The 13,458-nt window shown below is 36.6% G+C and overlaps 2 protein-coding genes across 3 annotated transcripts; both read left to right on the top strand.

Annotated features, from left to right (window-relative positions):
- Window positions 1-1,765: 1,765 nt before the first annotated feature.
- On the top strand, window positions 1,766-6,643 carry LOC107675337 (mediator of RNA polymerase II transcription subunit 4-like). Of its 2 annotated transcripts, XM_016469631.1 has the most exons (8): window positions 1,766-1,915; window positions 2,213-2,279; window positions 2,583-2,753; window positions 3,043-3,100; window positions 3,731-3,817; window positions 3,939-3,997; window positions 5,797-5,869; window positions 6,038-6,643. In XM_016469631.1, the coding sequence occupies exons 1-8, from the start codon at window positions 1,788-1,790 to the stop codon at window positions 6,208-6,210; spliced, it is 816 nt and encodes a 271-aa protein (XP_016325117.1). In that variant the 5' UTR covers window positions 1,766-1,787; the 3' UTR covers window positions 6,211-6,643. The 2 variants fall into 2 exon arrangements, with proteins under 2 accessions (XP_016325117.1, XP_016325116.1); XM_016469630.1 differs by lacking the exon at window positions 5,797-5,869 and having other exon boundaries at window positions 1,770-1,915; window positions 3,939-4,070.
- A 287-nt stretch (window positions 6,644-6,930) lies between these two features.
- On the top strand, window positions 6,931-7,796 carry LOC107675343 (mediator of RNA polymerase II transcription subunit 4-like). The gene is made up of 2 exons (XM_016469637.1): window positions 6,931-7,020; window positions 7,189-7,796. Exons 1-2 carry the CDS (start codon window positions 6,948-6,950, stop codon window positions 7,359-7,361), a joined length of 246 nt encoding a protein of 81 aa, XP_016325123.1. The 5' UTR covers window positions 6,931-6,947; the 3' UTR covers window positions 7,362-7,796.
- The last annotated feature ends 5,662 nt before the right edge of the window (window positions 7,797-13,458 follow it).

Raw genomic sequence — 13,458 nt, forward strand, 5'->3', positions numbered from 1 at the left:
TGTATTTCTCAATACATTGTTATAATTACTTTAAAATTACCAGTAGGCCTACGTTTAATTACAATTAAATGTCGAATATATAAGGAAACAAACAATTATAATAACATCTGGACTTATTCTTGAGAATCATAAAGCCATGGTTCTCATCTAGGGGTCCGAGGCCTCAGCAGACTTCCGGGTGGCACCTCAAGGTGACTTAATATGATTTAAAATAAGACAAAACAAGCTTTGAAATAAGCCAAAACAATAAGCTTTGAATTTTGTCAGATAGTGTGGGGCCTTGTAGTCAAAAGGCTGAGAACCACACGATATAACTGCAAAAAATAAAATTAAAAATGCTATTCCAGTTGTTGTTGTTGTTAACAGTATACACATTTTATGTGTAACTGTTTAGATTATTTAATAACAGGTTGGAATGGCTAAGGTTCAATTAAATTATTAACAGTAAGATTAAACATGTTGCTTAAAGATGACAACAAGTGGACAATAACAAGCTTATTGACAAAAAGTCACAGGGAACTAAACATGTGGGCTCCAAACACACCTGGTGCCATTTCTACAGATGGTGGCACCAGGTGTGTGGGGGTATTAAAAATAAAGATAATTTATTAATAAAATTATTGTTTTGCATTAGTAAGTGCAGATACTAATAAAATTACACATTTATTTCTCGGTAATGTACATTTGACAATAAAGCACCGAGTTTGAGTTGGGAAGCATACAAAATGTATTAACAACAGTATATTTTATAACCTGCGAAATCAGATTTTTATATGAAAATGTTTTTTATATTCTACTCTTATTAAATGTACCATTATTCTATTATAGTATTATACTGAACTGACCGACAAGTTCAGTGATTATTAGGAGCGCTCTTTACTAGCTTTATCTGTGATTATGTCGCAAATGAAAGTGTTTGACTTTTATTGGCCTACTTCATACGCAAAAAAGAGCAAAACTTTGACAAAATTTGGTTTCTTGATTTGACATTTTCTAATAGTGATTTTATAACGAGCAAAAATGTGGAAATTAATGACTAATAAGCCAGCAAGTGCTCCTCTGCTGCCATCTACTGGTTATAATGGTAATTTATTTATTTATTACATGTTTGTTTACCACAAAGTATATTTTGGTCGTCCCATTAAAATAACATTTAAATTGGATCGTTTTTAGAGCTTTAAAGTGCTGGAAATAGTTGTGTGAAATACTTGAAAGTCATTGAAATTTCTCTCTCAAAAGGTTGTACAAACCCTTAAATTAATAATGTAATACCATTCGACTATTTCTGCCACAACACAATGGTGTTGGCGTTACTTCTTCTGGTTTTCTATGTCAGCGCTGTTTGATCTGTTTCTAACAGAATTCTGTGCAGAATTTGAACGCATCTCACTAGATCTCGAACCTTATTCATTCTGCGGCGAATTCAAACATTTGCATCTTCTTGGACTCATCTCTATCCAAAAAACGCAATTTAAAAGTACAGAGTAAAATATGCTAATTTCAGTGACTCGTAAAACACACAAAAACGGTAATCTATATAAATATTCTTAATCGATCAATCAAAAACGAATATTGGCTGATCCTCACCAGCGCTGAGAAAACGAACAAGTAAATAACAACGGCATCTATAAGTGACAGATATTGCTGTCATACTTGTAGTGTTCTCACTCGTTTGCTCTGTAACCCCGCAGTTTTACAAGAACTGTTTATAAACACCACAGATAATATTTTATTGAGAGCGATTGTACATTGTGGTCCTTCTGCCAACAGGCGTCACTGTCTGACTCATGCTTATGCGTTTTATTTCTCACGCATGCGCATTGCGCAAGAGAGGACAAACAGTCATGGCGGCGGCGGAGAAGCCCACGAAAGGGAAGCTTTTAGCCGCTCTGGATGATATTGAAGTTTTATCCAGGTTTGTCTTCATATATTCTGCATGTTTAGATGTAAATAACGTTGTAAATACATTTCTGTGTGCTTTTTTTTTTAATCTGTTACAAAACAGAGTTATATTAAACTGCTAGTTCATTCTTGAAATGTTCAGTGATTTCTGCTAACAGTTGCTGGGGTTAGATAATAATCGAATAAATAAGTCACAGTCTCCTTTGTCCACTCGAGTCTACTGTTTTCACAGCTATTAACACATATACTGACACACTACCATTCACACACAGCTCCTCTTTGGTTCTCTATATTCTTGTTTGTGTTGCAGAGAGCTGATAGAGATGCTGGCGCTGTCCAGGACACAGAAACTGCCCCAGCCTGGGGAGGACACAGAGGTGAGAGTGAGAGACACTCTACTAGACACACAAGTACAGACAATACTCAATTAGTGATTGAGACAACGTTGAAATCTGAAGAAGAAGATATATTTGTATCTGATATTTGTAGGTATTAAAAATCTGATTTAGCCTGGGAAAAAGAAAAAAGCCTGAGAAATCCTAAGAAATTTTTTATTTGCTTTGCTATTTAATTAGAGTTAGTATTAGTATTAATGTTGCCTTGTGAATTGTTGTGTGCTTGCTGGACTATTATATGGCAGTGCAGAGCATGAATTGACTGTATGCTGATTCTGTGAGCAGATACTGGAGCTGTTGGTGCAGAGAGATAAAGAGTTCCAGGAGCTCATGCAGACGGCAGTGGAGCAGGGCAAAGTGCACCAGGAGATGCAGGCACTGGAGAAGGAAGTCGAGAAGAGAGACAGCGATATCCAGCAACTCCAGAAACAACTCAAAGAGGCTGAGCATATACTGGTAACTGACATGAGCCAATGCACATTTATTTCAGTAACAGACCAGCATGCTTAATCAGTTTACAAACTGTCACTTTTTGTGCAGCTTTTAATTTTAAAGAATAATTTAGGCTTTGAATTTCAATATTGTTTAAATTAACTCTTTTTGTTATGATGTGTATTTACACTGTAACAAGGACACTTTATAATAAAGTGCAACCCACTCAGTCTTTTTATACAAACTGTGTTTGACACAATATCTATGAATCACTTCTTTAAACTGGAAATAACTGTTTTTCATTAATCATCAGGCCACTGCTGTCTACCAAGCCAAAGAAAAACTGAAGTATATTGAAAAGGCCAGAAAAGGTATTATGGTGGTTTTAAAATGATGACCATATTTTCTGGAAAATAAGTCACACCTGGCTATAAGTCGCACCAGGTCAAATTTGCATTGTTGAGAAGAAGAAAAAAAAAAAACCAACACAGAAAAGTTGCATCGAGTACAAGACATTTTGTTATTACATTCAGAAACATTATAAACACTGTAAAGATGTATTTTAGTTTCCCTTATGCCACAACAAATCCTATAAATGTAATGGTATTCATAACTGAACAGGAATGTAAAATATAAAGCAAGCATAATTTATAGTGGCATTCATTTTTTAAAGGAATTTATTTAAACTGACAGTGAAACTGCTGGCTTGTGGGAAATACACTATACAAATAAACTTGGTAATGTGCTTGACATTAATTTCATTATATAAGCCTCTTTGGATTTTAAGTCGCAGCACGTTTCAGATGATTTAAAGTGTGACTTATATTCTGGAAAATATGGGAGTTCTCAGTAGAATTGATTCAGTCACAAGACTGAGATGCAGGTAATTGTATTTTATTTATTTGACTTAATGTGTTGATATACCATAGTATAAAATAGATTCTGCTCTAGTTAAAAATCGACTTTCTCTGTGTCTCACTCTTTTTGTTTGTTTTCACTAGGGAGTATCTCTTCAGAGGAGCTCATCAAATACGCTCACAGGATCAGTGCCAGTAATGCGGTGTGTGCTCCTCTCAACTGGGTTCCAGGTAAATAGACAGTTTTTTTTTCTGTGTCCAGTTATTTTATTCATCTCTTTCACTCATTTGATCTCCTAAGAAACATTTTGTGTTGTATTTGTAAGTTCTTATGATGTGCATGTATGTGTAGGCGACCCCCGCAGGCCGTACCCCACTGATCTGGAGATGCGCAGTGGAATACTGGGTAACATGAGCAACATGTCCACCAACGGAGTGAACGGGCACCTGCCTGGAGACGCATTGGCTGCTGGGAGATTACCAGGCAGGCTCACTCTTTTTTTCAGATGTTTGATCAAATTAAAAAATTATAATTAAAACAATAGAATATGAACAAGTAGAATAAGTTGAAATCAAATGAAATCAGTATTCAAATTAATTTGTACTACGGAGGTGGAACAGAAGAATACAAAAGTGGTTTGTAGGTGTATTTTCAGACGTTTAATGAGGCTCAGAGGTGGCATAAGTGCAATTAAATTAATAAATTCATGTTGAGAATTACGTTTTAAATATAAAATTGATTATAGAAATATTAAATGATTTAAATAACTGAAATGATACTTTAAAAAATGAGACTTAAGCTGCCAGTATGTGTCAGCAAGCCACTGATTTTATCACTGAATCAAGCAAGTTAATCAATGAAGCAAGTGACTGTCTTTATGAATGTTTAATTGATAGTTTTCACGTGACGTCACACCCTTAAAGGAACGCCCACATGGAGGGCAAAACAAGGCTTTCCTCCACTGACCGCCAGTTATTTTTATAAGGATTGCATTAAGTAGTAATGTAGTAAGACAGTGATATTTAAAGACCAATTCAGTATACACTTTATTGATGATGCAGACTTTGTACAGGCAAGCAGATGAACCCAGAATATAAACGCAATGAGCAAAGTTTAATATGAAATGTTTTCTCATAGAAGACCATTATAAAGAAGACGCTTAACCATTTAGCGCATTGCGTTCATGTTCCGGCTCATTTGCTTGCCTGCATAAAGCACGCATCAGCAGTAAGGTGTGTACTGAATTTGATCTTTTAATATCACCATTTTAAAGGCACTTTAAGTATTTTCATGTTAAACGATTTAGAATGTCCCGCTGTTTTTAGTGATTGAAATATTGTGCCGGGTGATTTATATGGATTGCTAAAGGCCAAAACTTGCATTTTGTTCACATATCTTCGTTTTATTCTTTTGAGAGATGATCTAAATATTTTTGGATTGGAACAGATAGAAAATCGACAGGCTTGTGCTGCAGTTCTATGGATGTTTTGCCCGCCAGGTCTTCGAGCCGGTCACATGACTGAAAACTATCAATTGAATCATTGACTCACTAGATTTGTAAATGAAACACCGCTGTGTTTGTTTGGAGATGCGCAGTGGCTCAGCTGTGAGTTTGTTTGAAGTTATTTTTGTTGACGAAATAGAGAAAAATCAGGCAATAATGTTATAGTCAGACAATGTAAGTCACTTAATAGTAACTTCTTGTTTATTGAACTGTTGTATTAAATCAATATCACATATGCAAACTCCCTTAATCATTAAAAGCTGTCACTCTCCTTAGTTCATTGCGATCTCAAAAAGTTCCATTATAATCAACGAAGCTCCCTACACTGCACAATGAATCTCTTATTTACATTGTGTCTACACTTTGTTATAATGAGAAGAGAAGAGAATTGGTGAGCTTGCAGAACTCAGTGAGTGGATTTTGATTAACACTGTGTTTAAGAAATCAACATATGTCTGTGATACATTACTCAGTGCTGCAAAAACACGTTGTAAGTAGAAACCTTTGAAGCTCCCCTGAGCGCAAACACAATATGCTGATCGGGTCAGTCACACTGGTGCTCCTAAATATTTTTTCATAGTCGCACGCAGTAGTTTTCAGTCACAAACGCGACTTAAATGGTCGCACTGTAGATCCCTGGACTATGTACTTTTGTATTGAAGCATAGAATGTTTCCTTGATGTTAATTTTTTGCTATGTCTCAACATGAGCAACATGCCCACCAACGGAGTGAACGGGCATCTGCCAGGAGACGCATTGGCTGCTGGGAGATTACCAGGCAGGTTCACTCTTCTGTTTCCTCCTCCGTCTGCACTCTTTTCTCTTCCCGGTTGTCTTTATCATACAAATATTGTGGTTTGTGTGTGGCCATGCACTTTTCTGTTGAAGAACAGAATGTTTCCTTGATGTTTATTTTTTGTTAATGTCTTTCTCCTTTCTCTTTTAGATATTCTAACCCCCCAATATCCTTGGCAGTCCGCTGATGTTTCCATGGGGATTCTGCCTCCTCACCATGGCAGCGATTTTGGTTTGGAGCCACCTGGTCATAACAAGGAAAATGAAGATGATGTTGAGGCCATGTCAACAGATTCCTCCAGCAGCAGCAGTGACTCAGACTGAGCGTGTGTGTGTGTGTGTGTGTGTGTCCACAGTAACTTGAGTTTGTCCACCTGGAACAGCCTAAAAGTGTGTTGTCTGCATCTTGTTTCTGTGATTGTGGACTTCCAGATGACAACATATTCTGCTTTCAGGAGGACCAAACCTACACGGGTCCTCTTTTCAGCAAAGCCTCATTTGGCTGGATATGTTTTACAAATATGCTTGGTTTTTTCATTCTCCAGATGCCTTCAGTCATCATTTGTTTGTTTAATTTTATCCCACTGGCCTCAAATGTCACCAATGCATTATTTTCATTGTGTACAGAGTGACAGGCTCATTTGCATTTATTTGTTATCTAGTGAAGTGTTACAGTTTCTGGTTTACAGTTGGAATATAAATAGCAATGTAAATACCTCTGAACTTTCAGACTCTGTAAATAAAACTTTTTTTTTTTAAATATTATTTTCTTCATTTTGTTTTTTACTTGTCTGTTTTGTATATACAGAAGGTGTAAGGCATTAGAAGAATGGGTATTTAAATGACCCATCTGGTCCAGTTTTTCTATATATATATATATATACATCGCGGTTCTTACAGCGATGGCGCCGCAGATGGCAGCCTCAGTGTTTGGCTCTCCAGTGTTTGTATTGTTTTTGTTAGTTTTTCCTGTTTTTTGTTTCTCAAACACGATCAGTTTTACCAGGGATGAGCTGCTGAACATTCGGCAGAACACGATGCGAAGTGGAATACTGGGTAACATGAGCAACATGCCCACCAACGGAGTGAACGGGCATCTGCCAGGAGACGCATTGGCTGCTGGGAGATTACCAGGCAGGTTCACTCTTCTGTTTCCTCCTCCGTCTGCACTCTTTTCTCTTCCCGGTTGTCTTTATCATACAAATATTGTGGTTTGTGTGTGGCCATGCACTTTTCTGTTGAAGAACAGAATGTTTCCTTGATGTTTATTTTTTGTTAATGTCTTTCTCCTTTCTCTTTTAGATATTCTAACCCCCCAATATCCTTGGCAGTCCGCTGATGTTTCCATGGGGATTCTGCCTCCTCACCATGGCAGCGATTTTGGTTTGGAGCCACCTGGTCATAACAAGGAAAATGAAGATGATGTTGAGGCCATGTCAACAGATTCCTCCAGCAGCAGCAGTGACTCAGACTGAGCGTGTGTGTGTGTGTGTGTGTGTGTGTCCACAGTAACTTGAGTTTGTCCACCTGGAACAGCCTAAAAGTGTGTTGTCTGCATCTTGTTTCTGTGATTGTGGACTTCCAGATGACAACATATTCTGCTTTCAGGAGGACCAAACCTACACGGGTCCTCTTTTCAGCAAAGCCTCATTTGGCTGGATATGTTTTACAAATATGCTTGGTTTTTTCATTCTCCAGATGCCTTCAGTCATCATTTGTTTGTTTAATTTTATCCCACTGGCCTCAAATGTCACCAATGCATTATTTTCATTGTGTACAGAGTGACAGGCTCATTTGCATTTATTTGTTATCTAGTGAAGTGTTACAGTTTCTGGTTTACAGTTGGAATATAAATAGCAATGTAAATACCTCTGAACTTTCAGACTCTGTAAATAAAACTTTTTTTTTTTAAATATTATTTTCTTCATTTTGTTTTTTACTTGTCTGTTTTGTATATACAGAAGGTGTAAGGCATTAGAAGAATGGGTATTTAAATGACCCATCTGGTCCAGTTTTTCTATATATATATATATATACATCGCGGTTCTTACAGCGATGGCGCCGCAGATGGCAGCCTCAGTGTTTGGCTCTCCAGTGTTTGTATTGTTTTTGTTAGTTTTTCCTGTTTTTTGTTTCTCAAACACGATCAGTTTTACCAGGGATGAGCTGCTGAACATTCGGCAGAACACGCCACACAATCTTCTACCGGATTTCGTTTATTCGGACATTTTGCTGAACGTTGTAGTTGGCGAAGCTGCTGCGCTGATCAAGCGCTTCAGGACGCGCAGACGAGGGAAGCGAGCCGGCGCACTTGTGAAGCTCAGGCAGCGCAGATTCAGAACGCCGTTACCCAGCATCCACATGGCGAACCTCCGCTCTCTACCCAACAAAACGGACGAACTTCTTCTGCTCTCCCGGACAAATAAGGATTTTTCACACTCTGCTGCTCTGTGTTTCACGGAAACCTGGCTGAATGACGCCATTCCAGACAGCGCGCTACAACTGCCCGGCTTTCAGCTGTTTAGAGCAGATCGCGATGCAGAATCAACGGGAAATCGCGCGGCAGCGGCACATGTTTTTACATCAACGAAAGGTGGTGTACAGATGTTACAGCATTGAAGATGTGCTGTTCCGATCTAGAAGCGCTTTTCATTAACTGTAAGCCGTTCTATTTGCCGCGGGAGTTTCACTCGTTCATTCTTGTCAGTGTCTACATTCCTCCGCAAGCACACGTGAGCGCAGCTTTACAGGAACTCGCTGATCTGATCACAGAGACAGAACAACAACACCCGGACTCTGTTTTAATCATTCTCGGGGACTTTAATAAAGCAAATCTTTCCAATAATAAAAACCTTCATTTAAAAACTGCATGTTGTGTTCACTTGTGTTATCTTTTACTAATATTTAAATTTGTTTGATCTGAAACATTAAAGTGTGACAAACATGCAAAAAAATAAGAAATCAGGAAGGGGGCCAACACTTTTTCACACCACTGTATGTATATGTGTGTATGTGTATATGTGTGTGTGTGTGTGTGTATGTATATGACCTCTAAAAATGCTTGCACAGATCCTATACTCTGTGCATGATCACTGCTTATAGCCTGTCGACTTAAATTTATTACATTGCTTGCAAAGCAAAACAGTTTTGATATTGCTCTAACATTCTAGTTAGGGTTTATTTGAAACTCCAGCACTTTATATTAATTAATACAGCCTGAATCACTTAACATATGGCATTGAAACTGTTTTGAAGATAATTTTTCAGTCTTGGGTATCTATATTTAGTTTAAACCTTCTCATAATTTAATATCAAATTCTCGAGAATCTCCTATTGAGACCGAGCATTCAAAATCCAACCATCAAATTTTCAAGTACACTTATTTGCATACTGAATATTGGTTATTTGGTTAAGATGTCTTGAGTTTGGAGCACACTCAGCCCAGAATATGCTCCATTTATCAATTTATGCATCTATTATGTGCATTACCATCAATCTCAGTCACTCTCTCCTTTCCTTATTTATCTAGTCTAACTAGTAATATTTTACATAGTTTTAATGCACTTTTAGTGCTTTCCTTCAGGAAATTATCTAGTTTTAATATTTTTTCATACTGGTTAGAAACAATCTAGACAAGCTACATAATGTGCTTGAATAAGTGGCCCTAGTAACACTAGTTGTTTAAATGTGTACCCTCTAAAAAAGTAATTCTGAACTTCTGACTTAGTTTCCATTTTTAGCTCTAAAATCCTTATTATATTGCACATGGTGATTGGGTTTATTTTTACTTTAAACATTCTATGAGTACTGTGCTGCATGGTCGGGCACAGGCGCTAGTTCGGGTAATTTAACATTGGCCACCAGATGGCGCATTAACACTAGCCAGCACATCATCTTTAATCATTTTATTTTGAATTAATAAATACCCATGTCTTGTGTTGCCAAAAGAAAAGATACCAGTCACGTTTGATTTAAGAGCTTATTATTTATACCTATAGTATGTTCAAAATAAAGATATTTGTTCAAACAAATGTAGAATCAGGCGAATATATGACATATTACAAATAATAATTATTATAAATAATACATAATTATTCATATCTACCCGATAGTGGTTAATTAATGGCAGATTTGGAGATGTCAGACAAGTGTCAAGTGTCCTAATCTTTCACATTTTTTTTCAGTCTATTCACAGTTGGTGTCCAGCTTTAATTTAGCTGATGGTGATTCCGTGCATGACTATTTGAAACACTATGCTAATGTGTGCTAATGTTAAGTGTACCAATAGGTGAGATAATGTGTCAGGACATTTTAGAGCTGTTCCTGCTTGTAATTAAGATTGAATTAGCTGCTAGTAAATCACATAATAATTCATTATTTTCCTTCTGTGCCTAATTTACCTACACAAAGGGAACAAACTCTTCCCACTGTGTATCTGTGTTCTCTATTTCTGTCACTTAATTTATTCTTTTAGTTTTTTTCTCTTGTCTATGCTCTCGGCAAGCTGTGGGGTGAACGGGGAAGGACGAAAAGGGAGCCGAAGTAAAGAATGACTCGGATGCTCCCAGAGGTGAACTATAACAAAGGCAGTTCAGATGTTCGTCTGTATTGCTCACAGATTTTACGAACAAAAACGCCGCAGACACAAGCTCTTGTCTATAAACCTTGCTCAACTGTAAGGTTAATGTTTTTCCCATGATCAAATGTGCAAAAAATATATCAACAAACCAAAAACAATGCTGACTATTTTCACATCACACTCAAATTCAACAGCTTTAAATTACAAACTCATTCTTAAATCAAGCAGACACTCGTTTTATGTCTCTTTTTGTTTCTCTTTCTGCTCCTCCTCCTCAACTTTGATTAGTCTTAGATGCTCAAATCTTGGTCAATATTACAGGTAATCAGCAGCAGCAGCAGCAGCAGCAGAATCATTCATGTAATTACTGTTTATTGGAAAGCAGACCAACATCTTTAAAATTTGTCCAAATCCTATGATTATGAAAGACATACCTGTGACATCTGGCTGATGGGTCAGAGACATCTTCTCACATTCTTAGACACTGATTAATCACTGTGTATCACAACCTTATTCGTTCAGGAAAAGAGAACTGATTTAAATACAATTTGATGTGTTGTAACAGTTTGTACTGCTTGTTCTGTGTTGAAGACTGACTGAAATTGCCAACAGAATGTCTCAGTGTACAATGTCAAAAGACAACAAGCTTTTTGTCTTGTGTTTCAGTAAAGACATCTCAACATATTTACAACAAGATCACTTTATCTTCAAAGGAAAATGGCCATTAGGACATGTTTTCAGACAATGTATGTTGTATACAAGTTTACGTGGCAGTAAGACTTTTTTTCAGCAAGGACACATTTAATAGATCAAAAGTGACTGTAAAGACATTTATAATGCTGAAAAATATTTTAAATAAACACTTTTGTACTTTCTATTCATCAAACAATCCTGAAAAAAATGTATCACGTTTTTGACACTGAAGACTAGAGAACTGGCTGCTGAAAATTCAGTGTTACTATAATAGTAAAAAAAACTATAATTTTTACTATAATAAAAATAATAAAAAATAGAAAAGTTATTTTTAATTGTAATAATATTTAGCAATATTATTGTTAACCTTGCTAAATGTTTTATTAAAAATGTTCTTATTTACTAACAGTTCTTATTTAGTATAACAAACAAATTTATTTATGAGTTAATTAATATTAATATTATTAATACAAATATTTTAAAACATCAAATATAAAATATGAATAAATATCAAACCAAAATCTAAATGCTTTTTCCAACACAATTCACAACATCACATATTTTGAAATCAAAACTTGCAAAAATAACTCTCTTGCTGTAAGTCTCTACCATTGTCTTTCAACACCTAGGCATGTACATCAAACACACACATACACACACCTTGCAAGAGGGCACATAATGGCTTAGTAAATCACAACATGTGTGCCAGTGTCTCTATGGCAATGTCTGACTCATTCGACAACATCACTGTCTTCAGTCCACCAACATGTTCCCATAATGCAACAGGAGTGTAAATGAAGTGATGATCCCACTGCTTCACTACAGAATGTAGCCTATTATATGAAATATGTGTTATGTATATGTGTATGGGGTCTTTGCGCCATGTAATCCCAATGTTCTCACTTTTACATGACATATAATGCTCTTCTGTGGAGTTAACAGTGATGAAAAATCTAATCTGTTCACGTTAAATAATTTGTTAGACAAAACGACTACATATTAAAGATTCACCTTCATCGTTTGTTCTAGTTGCAAATGATGAGCTACTTTTAGGGTCTCTTTGATCACATGGATGAGCTGGGGGCATGTACCTGCTCTCTGGAGAAAATGTGCTATTAGCGGTAACTGACTCTCTAAGGGTTTCTGCTCACCATATGTGTTTCTGTCTACCCTACTGATCTTTACTGCATCTTTAATAGCCTTTGTTAGTTCCATCATCAAAGTACTCAATTATAAAATAATAACAGACACTGTTAGATAATTACCATAAATAATTAGTAGCCTAATTTACATGGAGACTCATTTAGTGTTGTGAAGGATCTGAGGATCTTCAAATGCAAACTGTGTTTTGCTTCAAGAGAGCAACCATACATTTGTGTTGTGTTTTACTTTCTTTCTTCCTTTTATATTCATTTAATCTTCATGCATTCATTTATAATAATTTGATTATTTAAATTATTAATTAAAAATTGTATTATTTAAATTTATTATTAAGTGTTAGGACCCGCGTAAATATTGGAGCAGCTTTCCAGCGGTGGAGAGAACTCAAGGAGCATGAAGGACTGGAATCGCTCACCGAGGTAGCTTTGTTTTTTTCTTCATAGGTGAGTTATGTTGATTTTTACGTTGAGCTACCAATACACATCGCTTTCACTTATTGATGGCATCATACCCTCGGCCGGCAGGCATAGCAGATTCCGCTATCGTCGCTGCCAGGGTTGTGTCTGTACGTGTGGGGCGGAGCTATCAAAATAGAGGTGAGGTCCTGTTGGGCTATGGGCGTGTTTGTTTTGGTGCTTTCAAATATCAACATCGTTTGGCAAAATTTGCTTAGTGCACCTTTAACGACAATAAATATGAATAAATGTATAACCTCTAAATGTCACGATTGGCCAACCAGAATCAAGTATAACTGCATAATAGGAACATTTAAAGTAAATAAAACTCAGTAACTGTTCAAATGTAGTCTATCTACACTACATGCGCTCCTTTTGTCTGTTTTTACCTGTTGGACACTGTGTGATGCTAGGAGCAGGTACACACACAATCCTGCACAGCCCAACATCAGTGTATGACAATGATGGAAAATTAACTTCTGTACTGACAGGAAACAGCGGTGTTAAGTTGACATCTATCATATGGACCTTTCAAACTCCTCCACAAGACCTTCGAGTCCTACAAGTTTTTAGAGACCATGATGTCACTGGACCGTAAGGTGAGTTAAACACTGAGACTATTATGTTAATGATAACTCATTTTAACTTGCATTGACAGAACTTCTTCATATTAAAATCTAGAGA

The sequence above is a fragment of the Sinocyclocheilus anshuiensis genome, unplaced genomic scaffold (genome assembly GCF_001515605.1).
Source record: "Sinocyclocheilus anshuiensis isolate Anshui unplaced genomic scaffold, SAMN03320099.WGS_v1.1 scaffold656, whole genome shotgun sequence".
NCBI classification, from domain to species: Eukaryota; Metazoa; Chordata; class Actinopteri; order Cypriniformes; family Cyprinidae; genus Sinocyclocheilus; species Sinocyclocheilus anshuiensis.